The sequence below is a fragment of the Pteropus medius genome, unplaced genomic scaffold (assembly GCF_902729225.1).
Source record: "Pteropus medius unplaced genomic scaffold, Ma_sr-lr_union100, whole genome shotgun sequence".
Lineage (NCBI taxonomy): Eukaryota > Metazoa > Chordata > Mammalia > Chiroptera > Pteropodidae > Pteropus > Pteropus medius.
The window spans coordinates 12,872,363-12,892,039 of NW_024350926.1; the positions used below are offsets into that span (position 1 = coordinate 12,872,363).

The window sequence follows — 19,677 nt, forward strand, 5'->3', positions numbered from 1 at the left end:
TTCCTGCTGCGTCCGGTTCAGGCAGCCTCCACTTTGTGCTCTGCTGTACCCACAGCGGACGTAACCCAGCAGAGCGTCTGTGACGTTGCACGGGTGTGTCACCCTGGGTGAGGACATCTGTCCCCTCATCTACCCGGTCCCCAAATGACCTGTTAGGGGCTTAACTCATGAGTGAGCATTGGCCCTATCTCCTCCTCTCCTGGAAGCTTCACACTGCAGGTGCGTGAGCTCGTGGAGGTGTGCGTTAGCTAGGTGGGGGGTCACCACGCTGTACCGTTTAAATACCTCACAATTCTGCCTCGATAAAGCTGAAGTTAGAAGAAAAGAACTCTCATGAAATAAAAAAGGGCAGAAACTTCGCCTCGCGCTTTCCCTCCCGACCCCGGAGCCTCGGGCTCAGTTTTGCACGTTGTAAGATCTGGAAACACCCGGAAGCTGCGTCTGCAGGTTGGGGGCCAAGTCCCAGCCCTTCCGCTCGTGCCTGGTGCTTCCTCATCTGATGCTCACGGACGCGTGGCTGGCCTGATGCCATTTTCAGGACGGTCGGAGGTCTCTGAAGATGCTTCCTAAACTAAAGCTTAGGAAATCCCAGGAAAGGCCGAGGGCCCCAGAGGGCAGCATGTGTACCAGGGACTGGAATTCGTGTGCCCCTTCCTGCGAGACTCCTGAACCCCTGAACCACCCGTCCCCTTGGTTAAGGTGAACGGTGTTTGGTTGGTGGGTCTGTGCCTGACCCTCTTCTCCTTCCGAGAACAGCAGTTTGTTTTGGAAATATCCGTCTTGGTGCTCGAGAAGGAGGAGCCGCTGCTCTGGCGAGGTGCCCTGAACTCCCCAGTGAAGGGCCGTGTGACCACGGGTTTTAATCGCAGGCTGAATCTGTTAATACTTGAAGCTCATCCAGGTGATGGAAATTGTATTAGGGAATGTGGAGAACATGATAAACAGGCATTATTCACCCTCTAAACAGCATCTAGTGGAGAGGCTATCATAAGTAAGTAAAAACAGTTAAAATGCAAAAACAGTTTAAACCTACAGATAGAAGACAGATTTGAAGGTGAACCGAATGTGGAGAGCAGGTTGGGAAAATGCCGAGGGGAGGAGAGGCCAGCTGACAAGGCGTTCTAGGCCCACAGGGTAAACAGCTTAGGAAAAGTTACCGATAAGAAAAATAAAAGCGGATGGCTGGGGAGCGCCCCAGTTTGGCTGCAAAGCTGGAATACCTGGAGATAAGGCTGGAATGTAGGCGGGGAAAATGCTGAAGGATCGCGAAGGTCTGAGTGTGGAGCTTCGAGATACTGAGTGAGGACACATGACGTGTCTGACCTTCAAACAATGCGCACGGGAAAACAGGAACGACTTATTTCTCCGAGGCTCTGTTTCTCCGCCTGTGAAATGGGGATGGCTGTGAAGGTTAAGAGATGATGCGTATCAAAACCTTTCCTCCCGTCGTAAGACATTCTACAAATATCTTGAGTCGTTTTTAATCGGCCCGAAACTTTCCGTGGCTCCAAGCTGCTTATGGGATCATTACAAGGTCAAAATGATTTCTAGGAAAGATTGAACTTGGGGCAGGGAACGTATGAGGAGAAATGAGCCTTCGGACGGCCAGTAACCCAGGCGTCAGCTGCTCGCTCTGAACCAGGGGCGTGAGGGGTGGACGTCAGGGGGACATCGAGGAAAACGCAGGCCATGCGGAGCGAAAAAGCACCAAACAGGACTTGACACTTCATCACTACGAGAACGGCGGTAAATCAGCAGAAACGGAGGAAGAAGTATGGTTTTATAGATATCGATATATTCATTAAAATCGGGGTCATCGTAAGACGCGGTGGGTGGTTCCAGCACGTTGCTTGAGAAAATTCTGGTGTGGAGACTAAAATCCAAAGTCCTTAGCACGCCGAACCCAATTATTTTAGAAGCAAAGGGCGCGAGCGAGCAGAAAAGGGCGCAGCACCACGTAGTGGCTTCCCCGCGCCTTGCGCGTCCCACAGGGACCCACGGCACAGGTGCTGTACGCGTCTCATGCGGAGTGACCCACAGGGACCCACGGCACAGGTGCTGTACGCGTCTCGTGCCGAGACGACGGAGCTCAGCGAGGCCAGGGAACGTCGGACCCGGCGCCGGCGGAGCTGGGGGGAGCCGAAGGTGCTTCTTGGCACAAGTATCCGAGGGGTGAACGTTCCCTTTTATAGAGAGCCCCAAACAGAAGCTGCCAGAAAGGAGCAAAAACAAACAAAAAACGCGTCATTTTCTAAAACGGATCTGCCCAGCAAACTAATAGAGGAGGTCACCACGACGTCCCAGTTCCTCGTCCTGCCCGGCGCGCTCCCGGAGCCGCCCTCGGCCTCCGATTCCGTTGCCGTTTGAGACCCGTTAAGCTGATTTAGTGGGTCTGATCTCACAGTCTGGAAGACATGCCATTTCCTCATTCGAATGGAAAAGAAAAATACATCGCCACTTGCCGCACGACCTCTCCGGGCGAAAAGCAGCGTCGTTTCCCAGAGCAGAGCGTGCGGTGCGGGTGGCCCGGGGCCGCCTCGGAGCCGGGGAGGCTCCGTGCCCGAGGTCGCCCGGGTTGAGCTGCAGAAAGCCGTCCCTGGCTGAGCGGGGAAGCCGCTGGTCCCCACTCGTTCGACCACGAGTTCTCGCCCCTCACGTCCCCGCGTGGGGAAGCGGGTCGGGGGGCGACTGAACCCATTTCGAGAGCCAGCGAACCGTTCCTGGCAGTCAGCCGCCCTTCGGATCTGAACGCAAGAGTCTCTTGCTCATTGCGGTTTGGGGACACGGAGGTCCCACTCCTCACACTCGCCTGCGTCACTGGCGACATTTAATCTCAGAGTCTCTCCAGCGGCTGAAAGGTTTGGCAGTTATTTTGCTGAAAAGAAACATATGTCACACGAGCAAAACGTCATGGCTGTGAAAGAAATACCATTGGTGACCCTACTGTGGGCAAATATTCCCCAGCGCTCAGAACGCAAACTGTCAAATTGTATAAACGTCTGAACTGCCAAAATGAAAAGGCGAACAAGACATGGCACAAAAGAAAAAGGTGTGATTTTTCAGAATGAAGTTAAAAAGGCAATGGAGCAAGTGAACCCTGGGGTGGGCGGGGCAGACGGCTCCGCCCCCCCCCGCCCCCGCCGCGCCTCTCTGCCCGGCCGGGGGGCGGGGCCTGTGCTGGGTCTCGACACCCAAGAACCCCGAGGGCCTCCTTCGAATCCGCCTCGCCCCAGCCCCCAGAGCCTCCGGCCCACGGCCCACAGCGGCTCCCTGTCGTCCTCCAGGATGTCCCTCCGCCCCTGCCCTGGGACACCCCCGCTTGCTGCCCTGGCTCCATTTCCCGCCCCCCTTCCTCTCCTCCTAATGCTTCAGGACGCGGAGCTGCCGTGAGCCCTGGCGCACGCCGCACCCGTGCGGCCTCCTCCCACACGGCCCCTCGAGGCTCATCTCAGGCTCAGTGTCCTCCGTGCTTCGGTAACTTTCCCCGGCCTCGTCCGCAGTCTCTCTGTCCTGTATGTGGAGGTCCTGATCCTTATCACTGAACCTGGCTCCTGGTCAACCTGTTTGTGGTGACGAGTACATCTGGTCCTGAAGCATTCAGGTCTCCTGTGGTGACAGCACACAGTAGGTGCTTAATAAATGTTTGAATGAAAACTCCACAAGCTCCAGGCTGCTACGTTGGCTCCAGCTGTGTGCTAGATGGCGCCAAAGACATTCTCGATATCCCAATGCTTAATAATAACACGTAAGCATTCAGTTGTCACAACGAGATACAGAGAAAAGCCATAAGCAAGCTGGTGTGGCTGCCTCTTCGGAGTTAACATACTTAAGGCTTTATAACATCGTGTGACAGGTGCAGTGCCGGAACTATTATCAATGAACTTTGAGGTTCAGATGAGCAAGATTGAATAGTTCTTCCCGACAGAATTAGGCTTTACGGAACTGATGGTCTGGTTTACGTGACTGGCAATGAAATAAGATTTTAAGTGGCTTTGGGGTCAGATAAACCTGACTTTGAATCCGTTTATCAGTGTGATTTTGACAACGCTGAGCATCACTGTTCTTGTCTGTCAACAGGGATGACACTCATTCCCAGCTCAGGATTATATGCCATAAGCGTTACATGCGATAACATATACTCGGTACAGTGCCTGGTAGGTCAGAAGCCCTCAGCCGCCGGTTACTGTGACTTTAATGCTGAAGGATACACTGTGAAGAGCGAATCTGGAAAGGGGCAGGGGAACTGGAGGGAAGGATGGGGTCGCGGTTGACCAAAGGACACGGCTGGACAGCCATGGTCTGCTCAGGGGGCAGCAACGACAAACGAGGTCAGAATTCGGTTCGATTACCTGGCAACCAAATACACTGTCGCTTAAAGAATGCTGACGTGGTCACGTGGAAGGGACCCTGGATTTTAAGAGCAGGGAGACCCATGTCCCAGCAGGAGCTCCACCACCACTCGGCCCCGGAGACTCAAGGCCCTCGCCTGTGATAGGGGGACTGAGGGCCGCCCGCCCCGCCTCCCGCTCCACGGTCCGCATTACTAATAAACGTCGCTTCCCGCCACACTGGGGTGGAGCCTGAGCGTCCTTCTCAACGGTTCTGAGCGAGCATTTCCAATCGCTACCCTGGCTCGGGTAAAACCCGCTGCCGTCTCTGCCCTAGGGGTGGTTAACGGTCCTTCGGCTGTGCTAACCTATTCCAGATTTCTTAGGTGATTGAAAGGGTTTGTGTTGGGCTGGGACATCTGCACTAACATTGAATTCTTTATTGCTTGAGAGATAACGCTCAAGTCTCAACCACACGCAGTCCTTGCGTTAAGGTTTAGCAGGGGAATGCTAGTTAAACGTGAGAGGTGGCATGAATCCTGCGATGCTGCAAAGGTTATTCGTGCACGTTCCAGGTTTCACTCGATTGGCGGTTCCGTTTCATTTCAGATCTGAAGATTCATCTCCAGACCACTGATTACGGCAACTTCTTGGCTAATCAAACGAATCCTCTCACTGTTTCCAAAATCGACACGGAGATGAGGAAGAAGCTGTGCAGGGAATTCGAGTATTTCCGGAATCACTCCCTGGAGCCCCTGAGCACGTTCCTCACCTACACCACGTGAGTGGCGCCCGGCAGCGCGTGAGGCCCATGCGGTCGCCCACGGCACTGCAGTCCGAGGCGAGGTGTCGCCCCCCACTCATCTGCTGCCGCCGTTGCCCCGTTTTCACATTTAGAACTTTGGTTTGTCGGGAACATGTTTTGGTGTCAGGAAGGAGACGAGGGATCCGGCTCCAATCGTTTTCCCCAGTGGCTGCGCAGGGATTTCTGTGCGGTGTCTGTAAATAAGCAGGTGAAGAAGAAGCAGTGAGGCGACCAGGCCCAGGGCGCGGGGCAGGATGTGGTCGCAGGTGTGCCCGGGGCGTGTGCGCAGCGCCCAGCTCCCTGTTCGTGCCCTCAGGCCCCCTGCCAGGCTGTGGGTCAGGACTTTACTGATAGACAAGACACAGGTGCCAACGTCTGCTAAGAATCCACGGTTATAACAGCGAGTCAGGGACAAATACGAGATATGAACTTGGGTCTGACTCAGTCCAAAGCCCAAGCACTTCCTTTGAGAGGGTTCTGGAAAGCCTCCCAGAAGGGCTGACGTCACTGCCATGCCCGGAGCGGGCAGAGTCGGTGGCCAGAGACGGCTGGGCCTTTGGGCTGAAGCCTATGGGTGGGAAATGGGCCATGTGTCTGATGAGTAAAGGTCAGTTCCAGCTGGAGTCGGGGTGCCGAACGGGAAGCGGGGACAAGGGGAAGGGAAGTTAGAGAGGTAAGTTCCAGCCAGATTGGGGAAAAGTCCCCAGGGCAGATTAGGGAATTGGGCTTTATCCCATCAAGAGGTTTTCGTGTGTGTGTGTGTGTGTGTGTGTGTGTGTGTGTGTGTGTGTGTGTGTGAGATATCGGCAAGACCCTTCCTTAAAAATAAAAATCTTAAGCAGAAACCCAAGACGTACAAAACAGAAGGGAGGCCAGGTCTGCTCAGAGGTCGCGGGGAGAACGCTTGGGCTCAGGACCTGTCAGACGCGAGTTCCCATCTCGCCTCCCGGCCGCCTGGGGCGCCTCCGGCAGAGAGGTCCGGCGGGGGCGATGGTGGACACAGTCAGGATCCCTGAGCTGCGGGGCAAGGCGGCCCTAGCTGTGCGGGAGCAGAAACGGCGCTCAAATGGCACGTGGCGTTGGCGGCACGTCGCCGGGCGCGGGGGCGCTGCCGCGTGCTCCCCGCGCATTCGCATGCGGCCCCCGCTGACCAGCCTCCCTCGGTTCTTGTCCCCACGTGGAGGAGGAGGAAACGGAAAGTTAAGTGCGGGGACTTGCCCGGGTCATGGTCTGGCAAGCGGAGGCACCGTGATTGGAAACAAACGTGAGCCGCAGGCTGTGTGAAATCAGCCTCTCAGACCGCAGGTGAATTCAGGACACCTGAGCCCTCGAGCCGGGGTGATGACGGACAGCAGCCCCCTCCTCACTGAGTCAGGAAGCTGCCGGTTCGCATTGTGGGGGCGAGAGGCACATCTCCCGGGGGGAGTGCGCCCCGAACGTCTGGGGAAGCGCTCGGGCTCCGGTGACTCCGAGGCTCTGGGTGGGTGGCCCCTCGTAAGTGGTGACTCCCCGACGTATTGCTGCCTAATTATGGAATCTCAAACCCAGAAGGAGCTGCCTTAGTGTTAACGGAGCGAGACCCTTAGTTCTCGACAGCTACCACGTGATCAAGGTAAAGTGCACCCCGTTTCTAAAAACAAAAATTAACATTCCAAATACTTCTAGTCACTCGCAATGTCTGTTTGGAACCCGTATGAGGACACAGGGGGTCACAACGCCGTGGGTACGATGTCAGCACAAAGCTGGGAGCAGAAACGTGGTTTTGGTGGTGCCCGTGTTAGGCCAGTGATGGTGGTGGTGGGGCGTTTGCCTCTATCCTCGATCTCTCTCCCTCTCTCTCTCTCTCTCTCCCTCCCTCTCCCTCTCTCTCTCTCTTTTCCTCTCTCTCTTCCTGTCTCCTGTAAACTCTGCATTATTTCTTTTCGTATTCCTACCTAGAATCAATAGTACATAACGGGTGCTGAATATTTGTTGAATCAATCATAATCCTGTATTTAGCAGCACCTTACAGAGAGCTAGAAAAATACTTCCAACCGATTCAAAATTTTATATTACACAGAGCAGTTGAATATTGGTTATTTATTGGCCGGTATGGTAGGGGTAAAAACCAGAAACGAATCCAGCAGAGAGCAGAACCAACGTCACTGTCGTTGGGTGGCCGGGCCACAGGACATCGGCAAAACTGGTGTCAGGGGTTAGGGGTGATAACAGGTGAGCCAGAGTTTAGGACCGAAAGCAAAAACCTTTCCTGGGCTTTTCGGTTACTTTCTGGTTAGGCATCGATCAACCACCAGGGGGCACGACTCAGCCCCGTAACCCCGTCTCTGAGCCCTGCTCCTTCCCCATCCGTTGCTGAGGCAGAGGTCTGAGGCTTGTCCTGCAGTCGGGGGCGGAACCCGCCCTGCTGTGGATCCAGATGCCCCCGCCCTCGTTTTATCTTACGGTATCTAGTTTATTTATTTTTTATTTTTTAATTGGAAAGAAGCACGCGTGTTTAAAATAAAAGTCATTGGAATTTATTTAGGGCTCACTGCCAGCCAGCACTGTTACAATCGCTTTGCATGTGTGAAATTCATTTACTACTCCCCCATCAGGGGCACCAATATTACTGGCATTTCGGAAATAAGGAAACAGACAAAGACGATGTCCTTCAGAACCTGAGGGCTACCATTAAACCTCTCGACCTTCGGAAACCTAAACGAGGACACGGGGCAATGCCAGGGTTACAGATGCGGGACAGGAGGGTGACAGGCTTGACGTTGTCAGGGCTGCACGCTGACGGTGGCTGTGCCGGTCTCCCGCATGACCGGGCCACTCGACTCCCCGACTCGCCCAGCTGCACAGATGACCCCTCATCTTCCCAGAGCGAGAGGTGAACTTGTAAAGGATTCTACGCACTAAAACGACAGGTGGAAATACACAGACGTGGAAATCTCGGGCCGGAGGGGCCTGGAAAGTTCTCTGTGGTCTCACAGGAGGAAAGGAATACAGAATATTTTAAATAAATAAGTATTGAATATTTACGAATAAAATTACTAGATGTAACATTTTCACTTATTTTTAAATGCCTTGAATTCTGAATCCTTGATGACGGGCTTCGTCGCAGGTTTGCATAGCGTCTGAAGGAGAACGAGGCTCGCTCGGTCTCTCAGCCTCGCAGGCGCGTTCTGATAAAGCCAGCCGTGCGCGCCAAACCGTGCACCCCAAACCGTGCACCCCGCCCGCCGTGGGACAGCCGCTGTGTAGGGGTTTCACGAAGCCATGCCTAGCCGTGGTTACATCGAATATGGGTTTTCCAACCCCGACAACCGCGGAGCGGCGGATAGTTCCCTCGCTCACCCCAGTAAAGGGACTGGGCCACCTCCTCAGGGGAGGCGCTGGCCGGGCGCGTTTGTCCCCGGGGGGGACGGGGTGGGAGGGCGTCCCGGCCACCGAGCCTTCTCCTCACACAGGTGCGGCTACATGATCGACAACGTGATCCTGCTGATGAACGGGGCACTGCAGAAGAAGGCCGTGAAGGACATGCTGGGGAAGTGCCACCCGCTCGGCCGGTTCACGGAGATGGAGGCCGTCAACATCGCCGAGACCGCGTCGGACCTGTTCCAGGCGGTGCTGGTGGAGACGCCGCTCGGTACGCCGCCCGCCCTGGGCGCTGTCGCGGCCGATCGCGGCTTTCCCCGGCCAGCAGCGTCAGGCTGTTGGGGACAGGAAGGAGCCACCCAGCCCAGCCCACTCATTCCTCAGACCGGACAGGCGCACCGCCTGCCGGGGCCACGGAGAACCGTCTGCGGCTGAGAAGGAGCCGAGGCTCCGCCACCCCCTCCCCCCCCACCCCTGGCCTCCGCACCAGACCACGGCAAATAAGTGACCGAACTTGCTGTGCTTCGAAATATTATTTTTAGAGCTGGGTTTTATGTGACTCATTCCTTAGCCTGTCATTTTAAACTTCTGTCTCATTAAGGCTTCATATCGGGAGCGTTTTGTTCTGGGAAGTTCAGGAACCCCATTTTCTGGAGGTGCTCGGGGCTGTCTGTGGGGTGACCAGAAGCACTGAGACAATGAATGTCGATTTCGTCATGATCTGGCACTGACAACAGCCGTAGCGTTCACAAGGCCAATGGGACAATTCCGTACGCAGTACCGTCAGGAGATCTGAGTAGTAGCAAGGCACTATAGATCATTTGTCAAAATAGTTGCCGTTTAGGACAGACGTTTGTTTAAAAAAAAAAAACTGTCACCTTCAAGCGTCTGATGCTGAGGGTGCAGGTCACAGAGGGAAACGATGGGTCTGCCATCACACACCCGTGGGCGCAAAGCTGGGCTCTGCCTGGTCCCAACAGAGGGACTTGGGCCATTCCTCATTTTAGAGTTTTGGAAACTAAGTAAGACACAGTTTAAGTACAGCTCAGGGCTTAGCACATAGTAAGGTCGCAGATGGTAAGTATCACCACGAGGTATCGTGGGGGCTTCAGACAGCGAGCCTTAGCGAGAACGGTTCCAAGGCGTCGTGAGGACCGAGTAGGTTACAGTATGTCCTGTGTTTCATGTAGGGCTCGCGCATAGTTAATGCTTCACAGTCACCCCCATTGTCTTCATCGCCACTAGGCTGGCACGTCGGGGGGTTGAAACTCCAGGGTCCACGCCGGGTGTGGAGAAGGTGTTGCGTCCAGGAGACAATGTCTGCGGTTTCTGATGAATTTATTTTGTATGATAATTTCTGTTTTCAGCTCCATTCTTTCAAGACTGCATGTCCGAAAATACTCTGGATGAACTGAATGTTGAGATCCTGCGCAACAAACTGTACAAGGTAACTATTTCTCCAGACACTATGTTCTTCTTTGTTGTAACATACATCACAACCAGAGTTCTTTACTAGAAGTGACTTTGCCCATTCGCCAACTTCTGCGATTACGAAGCGATGCATATTTGGAACATGCATGCGTGTCAGCTTCGCCCCGCCAGTAAGACAGTTGAGAGGAGGCAATACCCCATTCTTCTCTGTATCCCCCGCTCTTTGCTTGGAACATGAAAGGTGTCGATTGGATGGGTGGATAGCGGAATGAGGCTAAGCATATCATTTTTAAAGCTGCCGGCATTCATGGCGAACCTCCTGTTATGTGGCGTCCGCCTCTGCCTTCCATCCTGTCCCTAAATCTCACAGTTAATCTGTCCACACAGCTTTAATCTACTGACAGTGGACAGCAAGACGAGACGGCCACCTGTGGACTACATCCTCTGTACCACTTCACATAACCTGGCCACTGACTGTGTGAACTATGCCGCCTGTAATGTGGCTGAGCAAAATCTGCTTTCACCCATGTAGCCACAGAGCAACTGAATAAACCTGTGCTGCCATGCCACATAGCCCACGCGTTATGCCGAAGCATACGGTCCCCTCCAAAGCGTGGCATTCAGGCGATTCTCCTGGTCTTAGAGAGACTTAGGGGCTTAGAGGAGGCACCCCTAACGTATAGCTAACAGAAGGCGCCGTTCTAAGCGATCGTAGGCATTAACTTGCTTCATCTGCCCCGCAAAGCTGCATCGTCCCCATTCCTCGGTGGGAAGACAGAGGCGTGGAGAGGTACGGTTTCTCGTACCCGTGTCGAGATGTCGAGATGCGGGCACAGGCAGTGCGACCGCAGCCCAGACCCTGCCTCCTTATGGCACCTCCGCACCCGCAGCCACCCCGAAGGTGCCTCCCGAGCCCTCAGACGTGAAATGTCGCCACAGGCCAAATCGAGAGCCACTTGTTTAGCTCATAAGAGTGTGGCACTCTTGTTAGAGGAGCAAGAATTAGCCATGTGACATCGTCCGAGAACCATGCAAAAAAGTGCTCATAAGTGATTATAAGGCACGATGAGGGCGACTCTGCTCCTGCATGGAGTTCTCCTTCCAGCCCGTGCGACGTGCTTCGATGTGAAAATTTGTTCCACATTCATTATGAAACATCTCCCTACGGGAGAAGCGATTCGGTTTCCATCACTGTTTGAGAAGCCATGAAAAGCTGATCTAGAAATGTTCATCAAAAGCAAAATATATTCACTTTATTGTTTTGTGATCTATCTTCTTTTTAAGTCTTACCTCGAGGCATTCTATAAATTCTGCAAGAACTATGGTGATGTCACAGCAGAAATCATGTGTCCCATTCTCGAGGTAAGAGTTTTCGAATTTTTTCATGCCAGATAATGTGCTGATATACACGTTTCCTTTATAGAATCTCACTTATACTTCGTCTTAGATGCTCCTTTATCTAAAGTCAGCAATATATTTTAGCATATGCATGCCGTTCGATGTCTTCACTTAAAAGTGGCATTTCCCCAGTTTTCTACGTAAAAGTGTTATTTTGAAATTAGAAAAGAATAATGTTTATGAAAGTTTGGGTCATGATTCATTTCGCTGTTGCATGAACAAAGACCACAATTAGTTAAAAATTAGTAAGCCACAGCAGTGGGTGGACTATAGGCACTCATAACCATCACCCAGATTATCTTCGGTGAGGGGGCATTGGGCGTGGGGACTCCGCCGCCCGGCAGGGGAGTCTGCGGTGGGTGTGGGCCTCGCCCCTCCCACAAATGCTAATGCACAGGCGGCCCATGCCCTCCACGTACTCCTGCTGGGTAGGAAGACTCCTGGATAGTCACTGTTGGCATGTTCAGTGAATTATCTGGGCTTGGAAAAGCCCTTGCTTTGCCCCGTGATACCAAGTTTTGTCCAAAGAATATCTTTAATCATCAGATTATCTGTTACTCTGACTTTGTTGGTAGGTAGATGCTTCAGCAGTTCGGTGACTTCTGATTTAAGAAAGCCTGATAGTAAGAACTACCCTTTTGGTTAAAAAGAAGGAAAACAAAACAAACCCGAATAACTTCATCTGCAGATATGTTAACCTAATGTTCTGAAACATCTGATCATTAACATTTTACAGTTAGAGACCTTTTGTTATCCCCTGTCGAAACTCTTAAAGCCAGAGCAGTCCTCGACGTCAAAAGCTCATCAACGGAGAGCTCCAGAAAACTTTGTTTTGTCCTTACTGATATAACACGAAACGTGGGGATTGATGAGTAACATTCTTTTCATGGCACGCTAAATGTCAGAAAGTGAGTGAGCCTCCTTCAGACACGCTGATCACATGACGTAAGTGACCCGGTGACCCCAGAAAGCTCTCTCCCTTTCTTCACATAAATTTCACAACCAGCCACCGTATAAGAAGCCACATCAACTATGGCTCGAAAGTGTGGTTTCCGCACGCGTGATTCTTCTGGTTTAGAAAGGGTTCGTATCCTCTATCCTGACAAAACGTACGAAATCTGAGTTACGTCGGAGCTGACAGAAGGTACACGAGGGCACCGTTCGTAGCCGACATTTGTTATGGGCCGGATATTATCCTCAGGGATTTCTATGCACGAATTCACTTGGGCTTCGAAATAGCACAGCGAGGTGGGTAGCCGAATATCTGCTTTTCAGAAGGGGCAGCGGAGGCACAGAGGAGGCTGGTGACTTGCCTGACGTCGCACAGTTAGTAAGTGGTCGTGTCGAGATTTGAACCCAGGCAGCCTGGCTCTGGTTTCTGCAGGTTTATGCACTGCGTTACATCCCCTCTGCATTAAATTCACCAGTCACGACTCTTATAGAAAAGTAAGTGCTAAGTCAAAAGCAAGATCACACTGCTTGTGCTATAAAGAATCAAAACTGAATAGGGACGATTCCTGGTACCGTAACGAGCCAACACGGTGTCATAAGGAGGCTTGTCGCTCGCTGGGAGGGTCTGACCGAACCACACTGCACACTCAGTGCTCTGTCTGTCCCTATGGCCTTGATACTGTCACGTTAGGTTGTTGTCGAGCTGCATTAAAAATAAAAACCCACTTAACTATCTTTACGCATTTATGTGGGAACACCAGGTGACGTTTCTACTGGTCTGATCGGATGAGATTTGTCAGATTTAGATAAATATATCGGGTCGTGTCATGACTTCCCCCTTCGTTTGTGCCACGAGCGAGCACTTAGAGTTTGTAGAGCTTTCTCTGTGTGTTCTCATGTCACCTCGTTCGACAGGAGACGTCAAAAGACTCAGTGTGGCGGAGGAGAGCATTAACCTGGGCTTGCATGCAAGAACGGGACCCAGTTACAGGACCGTCACTTCACATAAAAAGAAGCTGCCTCGCTCGCGTTCGAGGCACACGCATGCCCTTGACCCCCGGCCCCTGGTTAAGGAAACGGGGAATAATAAGCACGAAGTCCTTCCCATCTCCAGTCCTGCACGGGCAGAGGAGGCTGGTCTTAATTCCAGACCTGCCATTGTCCCCCACTGTCACCGACCCGCCCCCGGCTCCCACTAGGCATGAACCCACGGGAATGCAGGACCCAGCCGAGCCCGGCTGACGGTGATGTTGCATAAGTCGACAGTATAGGGTCCTATTTTGCAACAAAAGCTGTGGCTTTATAATGAATGAGTGTGCAGGGAGGAGTGGAGGAAGACAGGGGCCTCTGGCGTCACGGTGCCAGCAGACGCCAGCCCTGTGCCGACGCCACGGGGCTTCGGGGAAGCGAATCCCGCTCCATGTGCTCGCCTCCAGAATCAGATGCCATGTCAAATGTCTGCTGAGGAGTGGCCGAGGGCAGCGTGCTAATTTTACAATTCAAAGTTATAGCTCTCTTCCCCGAGAGGACACACGCATGCACGGCCTCTTAGACTCGAAGAACGGGCGAGGTGGACATGCGGTCAGGACATCGAAGAAAGACAGGGGACAAAGGAGCCTCTGCCCCACTAGGGGAGAAACAGAAGAGCTCCTTAGGAAGGTCCGCGTCTGCCGGGGTCCACAAGCGCAGGCGGGATTTCGGCGTGGGGCGCCAGGGCCCGGGGTGCGCGCCTCGTAGGCGAAGGGAAGGCGTGAGCAGGCAAGACGCTGGGAGCGTGTGGTCCGTCCAGCCCGGTCCAGCCCGGTCCAGCCCCGTCTCTCCTCGACACGGCCTGTGACGCCCCTCACACCCCGCCGTGTCTGCGCCCTGGCCGCTCTCTGTGGGGCCGCAGCGCCGCCTGCCCGGCTTCTCCCCGCGATAGCCCTAACCCCGTAGGACCAGGGAGCACCAACACTCATCTGGAACAGGGGACCCCTGGGTGCTCCTCCCACCTGATCTTTATTTTAAGGTTTCTCTTGCCATTTTTCCTCTTATCCGTGCGAGGTCGGACATTCCTGACAGGACTGGCTCTTTTCGGTGGCCAGAGGCCGCTGCCTTTGTCCCCAGACAGGCCACTCCCCGTCTCTGGCTCCCCCGGAATTTCCGTGAGAGCAGTGGGAAGGTCTGAAGGAACTGAGCCCTGCCCCTCACAGGAAACACCTGTTCTGACAGAAAGGCTCCAGTAAAATCTCTGGCAAGTCTGGATTTGTTATCAGTTAGTCAGAGAACATCCTAGATTTTCTTTCTGCTTCCGTGTGCGGATAAATAACCTTGGAATCTTGTTAAAATGCAGATTCCGGTTCAGTGGGTCTGGACTGTGGCCCGAGACTGCATTTCTAACGCACTTACGGGTGACGTCAAAGCTACTGGCCCGTGGAACACACCCGGGGTTGGAACCCGGTGGAGAATGCTGGAGAATGTTTCACGCGGCAGAATCGTAGGGTGTTCCGCAGCCTTCGCGATCAGTTCAGATCCTCCCGTGTGTTGGGCACGGGGGGTACAAAAATGCACAGCGAACAAGAGGCGCGATCCGCACAGATTTTAGGGTGCCGTAGGGGAAAGCCACGCTGGAAGGTAGTGTGGCCAAACCCCTTGTCTCAGACAGGAAACACAGTCCCCGACGGGAAGGGGCCTTGCCCCCGGCCACGGGATTCTTAGCCACAGAGTTAGACTGACTGATAGCTAACCTAGGACTTTAAGAAAGAAAGGAAAAGGAGGGAGAGGAAGGAGAAGAGAGGGAGGAGGGAGAAGAGGAGGAAGGAAGGAAGGAAGGAAGGAAGGAAGGAAGGAAGGAAAGGAAGAAGAAGGAAAAGAAGAAAAGAAGGAAGGAAGGAAGAAGGAAGGAAAACTATTACCACCATTCACTGTGTGGCTGCAGCGCAACTGCTGGAAGGACATCAGCATGTTGACAGAAGCCTTTTATTCCCAACACCCTGTCAGACGCTGCCACTTACATCACTTTGTCCTGCCCCAGAGTAGACCCCAATGAGTAGGTGCCGCTCCCATTTTCAAGGAAAAGACACTTGAGAGTCTGGTGGCCTACGAGATAGATGCAGGAGTCGTCACAGAGCGCCTGGGACTGAAGGTTGGCAGCGGCTCAGGGTCATGGGCCGTCGTCATGGCTGCGTGAGCCTCCCCTAGCTAACGACGTCGCTCCCTCCCAGAGAGACTGAGGGAGGGCTCCGCAGGCCCGTGTCACGATCAGACACGGACCCGGAGGGGAAGGGCACGCTGCGGGGATGACCTGGCCTCTTGGGGTCTGGCTTTCACTGACTCTCTGTCTTGCACTTCAGTTCGAGGCTGACAGACGTGCCTTCACCATCACGCTGAATTCCTTCGGCACCGAGCTGAGCAAAGATGACCGGGAGACCCTCTACCCGACCTGTGGCAAGCTGCACCCCGAGGGGCTGCGCCTGCTGGCCCAGGCGGAGGACTTCGAGCAGATGAAGAGGGTGGCGGACCATTACGGAGTGCGTGGGGGCGCGGGGTCCCCAAGCGCCGCGGCGTCTTGCCGTCACGTGTCCTTTACGAGTCACGCGTCACATTTACGCTCTGCCCTGAAGCGGTTCCCGCGTCTGAGGTGGGGAGCGGTAACCCTTGCAGTTCAGTCTCTCCCAGAGGAATACTCCCCGTCTCCCGCCCAGGTGCCTCCCGGGGTCCCCGCAGCGAGCCCTTGCCGAAGAGTCCACAGAGCAGGTTTCCTGACACAGTGCGGAGTTCTCACAAGTTACGTGACGTGGCTGATACAGCGGTCCTTTCCGGGGCCCAGTGGGCAGCCTGTCTGGAACATGGGGAGAATGTGGACTTAGCGGGGTACAGCGCCGCCGAGGCTCGGGGGGCAGTGGGGATGGAGGGAGATCGGCCCTGCCCTTGCACGTGCAGCCCCCAGCTGCAGGGCCGTGGGCCGCATGCCTCGTCCGGCTCCCTTCCTTCTGGCTTGGGGACAGACCGTGCAGAGCCTCCGGGCAAGTCCTCCAAGGCTGGAGGGGTGCGGCCCTCATCCCCCTGTGGGTTTCTGAGGCCCTGCCAGAGAGCGAGAGTCAGCCAGCGACGCTCGAACCCCTGCGGCATCGTGCATGTCATTGCAGGAGGCTCTGTAGCGCGATATTAAAATCTGAGCTTCCCCCCAATGTCCACCTCGTCCACACTTGAAATTCCACGTGAATTTTATCAACTGTCATCTCAAAGAGCCTGAGTCCACGCCAACCAAACCCCAGGCCGTGCTGAGCCTCTGTAAGGTGGCAAACAAGCCCTCAGGGCTGCAAGTGGAGATGAGCTCAGTGTAGTGTGCCCTGGGGGGGAGGATCCGTCCTGCTCCTGTCACCCCAAACCCTGCTTCCTCGGGAGGCCCAAGATTTACCTAAACACACGCCCTTCTGGACAGCGTTTGTTTTTTGTTTTGTTTTTTTTTAAATAGACGCACAATTTCTATATGGTTGGGAAAACATCTTCATGTTTACAAGAAATAAGAATTTGTTGGGAAATAGTGTCCCGTCTTCTCTGCAGGTGTACAAGCCTTTGTTCGAGGCGGTGGGTGACGGCAGCGGGGGCAAGTCGCTGGAGGACGTGTTTTACGAGCACGAGGTACGACACGGGGAGCGCCGCCCGCATACACGTTCCCTCACTCTGGGCGTCAGCGAGCTCTGTGCCTCGGAGGGCCCTGTGGTCCACGTACGGTGGCGGCTCGTGGCTCTGTCCCGCGCTGACCCGCGTGCGTGGCGGCACTCTGGAGAGAAGGCAGCTCTGCCAGCATCTCGTGGAGGGACGACGCCGGGTCTCCCCACGACCTCGTGAACTGCCCTCGTGATGCCGCCCTGTCCTGGTCTGACATTCCATCCGCTCGCTAGCGTCTGTGACAGAAGGAAGTAGAGACAGGCGTGGCGGTCCCATGCATCGGGTGAGTTAGGGTGCCACCCGACCACCGCGAAGGAGGCCGCTTCGGAAGCCGCCGTCGGTGGGAGGACCGGGCGTCCGCCCTGAGCCCGGGGGCCTCCGCTCCCTGGCCGCTCTGCTTGACATGCTCAGAGTGGCATGAGGGACTGGGTCCCTCTCCACCTTCTTTGGAAACGAAAAGAAGGCAGGGATCGTTCCGTTTCAGACCCGACCCCAGTTAAAAAAAAAAAGTTTTGAAAATTTTCTTCCTTCGGCCACTTCTGCAGAAAACACAGACACATCAAGACGCGGCGTCCGACCCTCGTTGCCGTATGTGGACTCGGGGGTCGCGGGGGGTCGCGCAATCCGGTTTGGGACGCCTGCCCCGGCGTCCGCCTGCGCGGCACGCGCCACCTAGGCCGACGGCCCACCTGCTTCCCGTCCTTCCGCAGGTGAGGATGAACGTGCTGGCTTTCAACAGACAGTTCCACTGCGGCGTGTTCTACGCGTACACGAAGCTGAAGGAGCAGGAAGTGAGGAACGTCGTGTGGATCGCGGAATGCATCTCGCAGAGACACCGGACGAAAATCAACAGCTACGTTCCCATCCTGTAACCCGGGCCGGGGGGCCGGGCGGCGGGGCTCCCGGCGCGGAAAACCGCCCACGCCGGGAGGAGGTAGTTGAGGGAAACCCGGGGCCGCGTCGCGTGGCCCACGTCGCACAGAAGCCGCGTGGCGAAGCGCCCTTTGCCCCCGCAGCCTTCGATCTCGTCCGCTCATCGTCGCCAGCCCTTCGATGCGCGTTTTAATTAGCCCCTCGGGGCTCTTGCTATGCTTATGTTTTGTTGCGCTAAGAATCAAATCTAATAAAAGCGTTTGCTGCTTTTCCCGCTTCTCAGGCAGCGGCACCGAGCGTCTGTCGTACATTCTGACTGTCCTTTCCCTCCGTGGGGCCACAAAACTCCGGGGCTGTTCGCGGCCCACACGGACCGCGTGTGCTGGGAAATACTGTCTTTTTTCCAAACGCACTCTAATCCGGTCAGCTCGGGAGCGCGGTTCGGGAGAGCACCTCCCTGGGCGTAAGTAGTGGTGAATTTGTTACCAAGGCCACGCTAATAACTTACCACTCACACAGCTTTCCTCAAACCAAGGATGTGTGTCTCTGTCTCTCACACACATTCCTTCGTGCTTTGCCTGAGAAGACGAGCCCACTAATTGGACTTCACGCATTCAGCAGCATAAAGCACAGGGCGGCGTGCAGCGTGTGGATCTCCATAAAACCTCAGTAGACCTGGTGCACAGAGCTGCCCAGAAACACGCACACACGCACACACGCACACACACACACACAAAGCCGCAAGCGCTCCTCAAGTCCTTTCGTTAAGAGATTCCCAAATAGAAAATCGGCACTCGCTATTGTGGGGGAGGACAAACTCCCCTCCACCCTCAAGGTTCCTTCGGCTCCCGGACGGGAGACACGTTAGCGAGGGCAAATAGCCAAGTTTAATGTGTGTCCTTGCGGGAGCCCCACCCACACGAGAGTCGGAGAGAGGAGAGCAATCTGGGTCTGGAAGGCAGTGATGGACGAGGCCAGGCCCCGTGGGCTGCAGAGGGCCACTGCCACCGGTCACTGCCGCAGTGGGAGAGAGCAGGGGCTCACCGGCCAGACAGGCGGGTCAGAAAGGTCATCACTGGACATCGCTCATTACAGGCAAAGCCCCTAACTCAGGTTCTAGGTGGTCAAAGGGAAGGGTGGACACCTCTCTCGAACCTGAAGCTAAAATCGCCTTCAGCTCAGCATGATCCACACACCGCTGAGACGCATCTTGGGGTGGCTGGTTCTGAGCCCCACGAGGGGCTTCATCAGTAGGGACCCCTCAGTCTGCCACTGAACACCTGCTGTCGAGCACGCCAGGCGTCACAGGTTAGACAGACACGGGAAGCGCGCGATCACCGTTTCGCTGTGTTTCGTCTGAGCTTCAGGTGTAGCGAACGTCTCACTGTTGGATCCCTTCATTCACTGAGTCATTTTCCGTCCAGCGGACGGCACCGAAGCCTCAGCACCGGCACTTCCTGACCGGAACGGCTGAGGACTGCGGGCGACGTGACCACGGGCATCGCCCCTTGTCACTTGGTCCCCGAAGGACCTCGTGGCCGAGGCCGGGAGGCTGGGCGCCATCAAGCGTGTGGTCATCAAGTGCGTGGTCAAGTGTGTGAGCGCTACACAGATGGACCAGGAAGCAGACCCCGCGGCGAGGCCCGCGCCAGCCGCCCTCGGCGGTGTCCGGCCCCTCTCTGCGGTTACATCGCCGTTCTGCCCGGCCTCCGTCAGGTCCTGCCTCCGGTCGCCCGGCCGCGGTTCCCGCCTGCGGCACCGACGGAGCTCCGGTGGGGCCGTCGCTGCTCATGCACGGAAGGCGCCGGGACGAGCTCTGGGAACCGGCTCTGGCGGGGAAGCCACGAGAAGAGCCCACACTGAGGTCACTCGGGGAAA

The 19,677-nt window shown here is 55.1% G+C and overlaps 2 protein-coding genes across 2 annotated transcripts in view; one reads left to right on the forward strand and one right to left on the reverse strand.

Moving 5' to 3' along the window:
• ATP6V0D2 (ATPase H+ transporting V0 subunit d2) overlaps positions 1–18,101 on the forward strand; it is a 20,087-nt gene extending 1,986 nt beyond the window's left edge. The window contains exons 2-8 of the mRNA XM_039841968.1: positions 4,938–5,109; positions 8,586–8,764; positions 9,861–9,940; positions 11,209–11,286; positions 15,606–15,782; positions 16,819–16,896; positions 17,637–18,101. Of these exons, the coding sequence (XP_039697902.1) occupies positions 4,938–5,109; positions 8,586–8,764; positions 9,861–9,940; positions 11,209–11,286; positions 15,606–15,782; positions 16,819–16,896; positions 17,637–17,798 (926 nt within the window). The 3' untranslated portion in view covers positions 17,799–18,101. The remainder of the gene's footprint in view (positions 1–4,937; positions 5,110–8,585; positions 8,765–9,860; positions 9,941–11,208; positions 11,287–15,605; positions 15,783–16,818; positions 16,897–17,636) is intronic.
• Positions 1–19,677, reverse strand: part of SLC7A13 (solute carrier family 7 member 13) — a 71,424-nt gene that overhangs the window by 1,265 nt on the left and 50,482 nt on the right. The gene's annotated exons all lie outside the window — the stretch shown is intronic.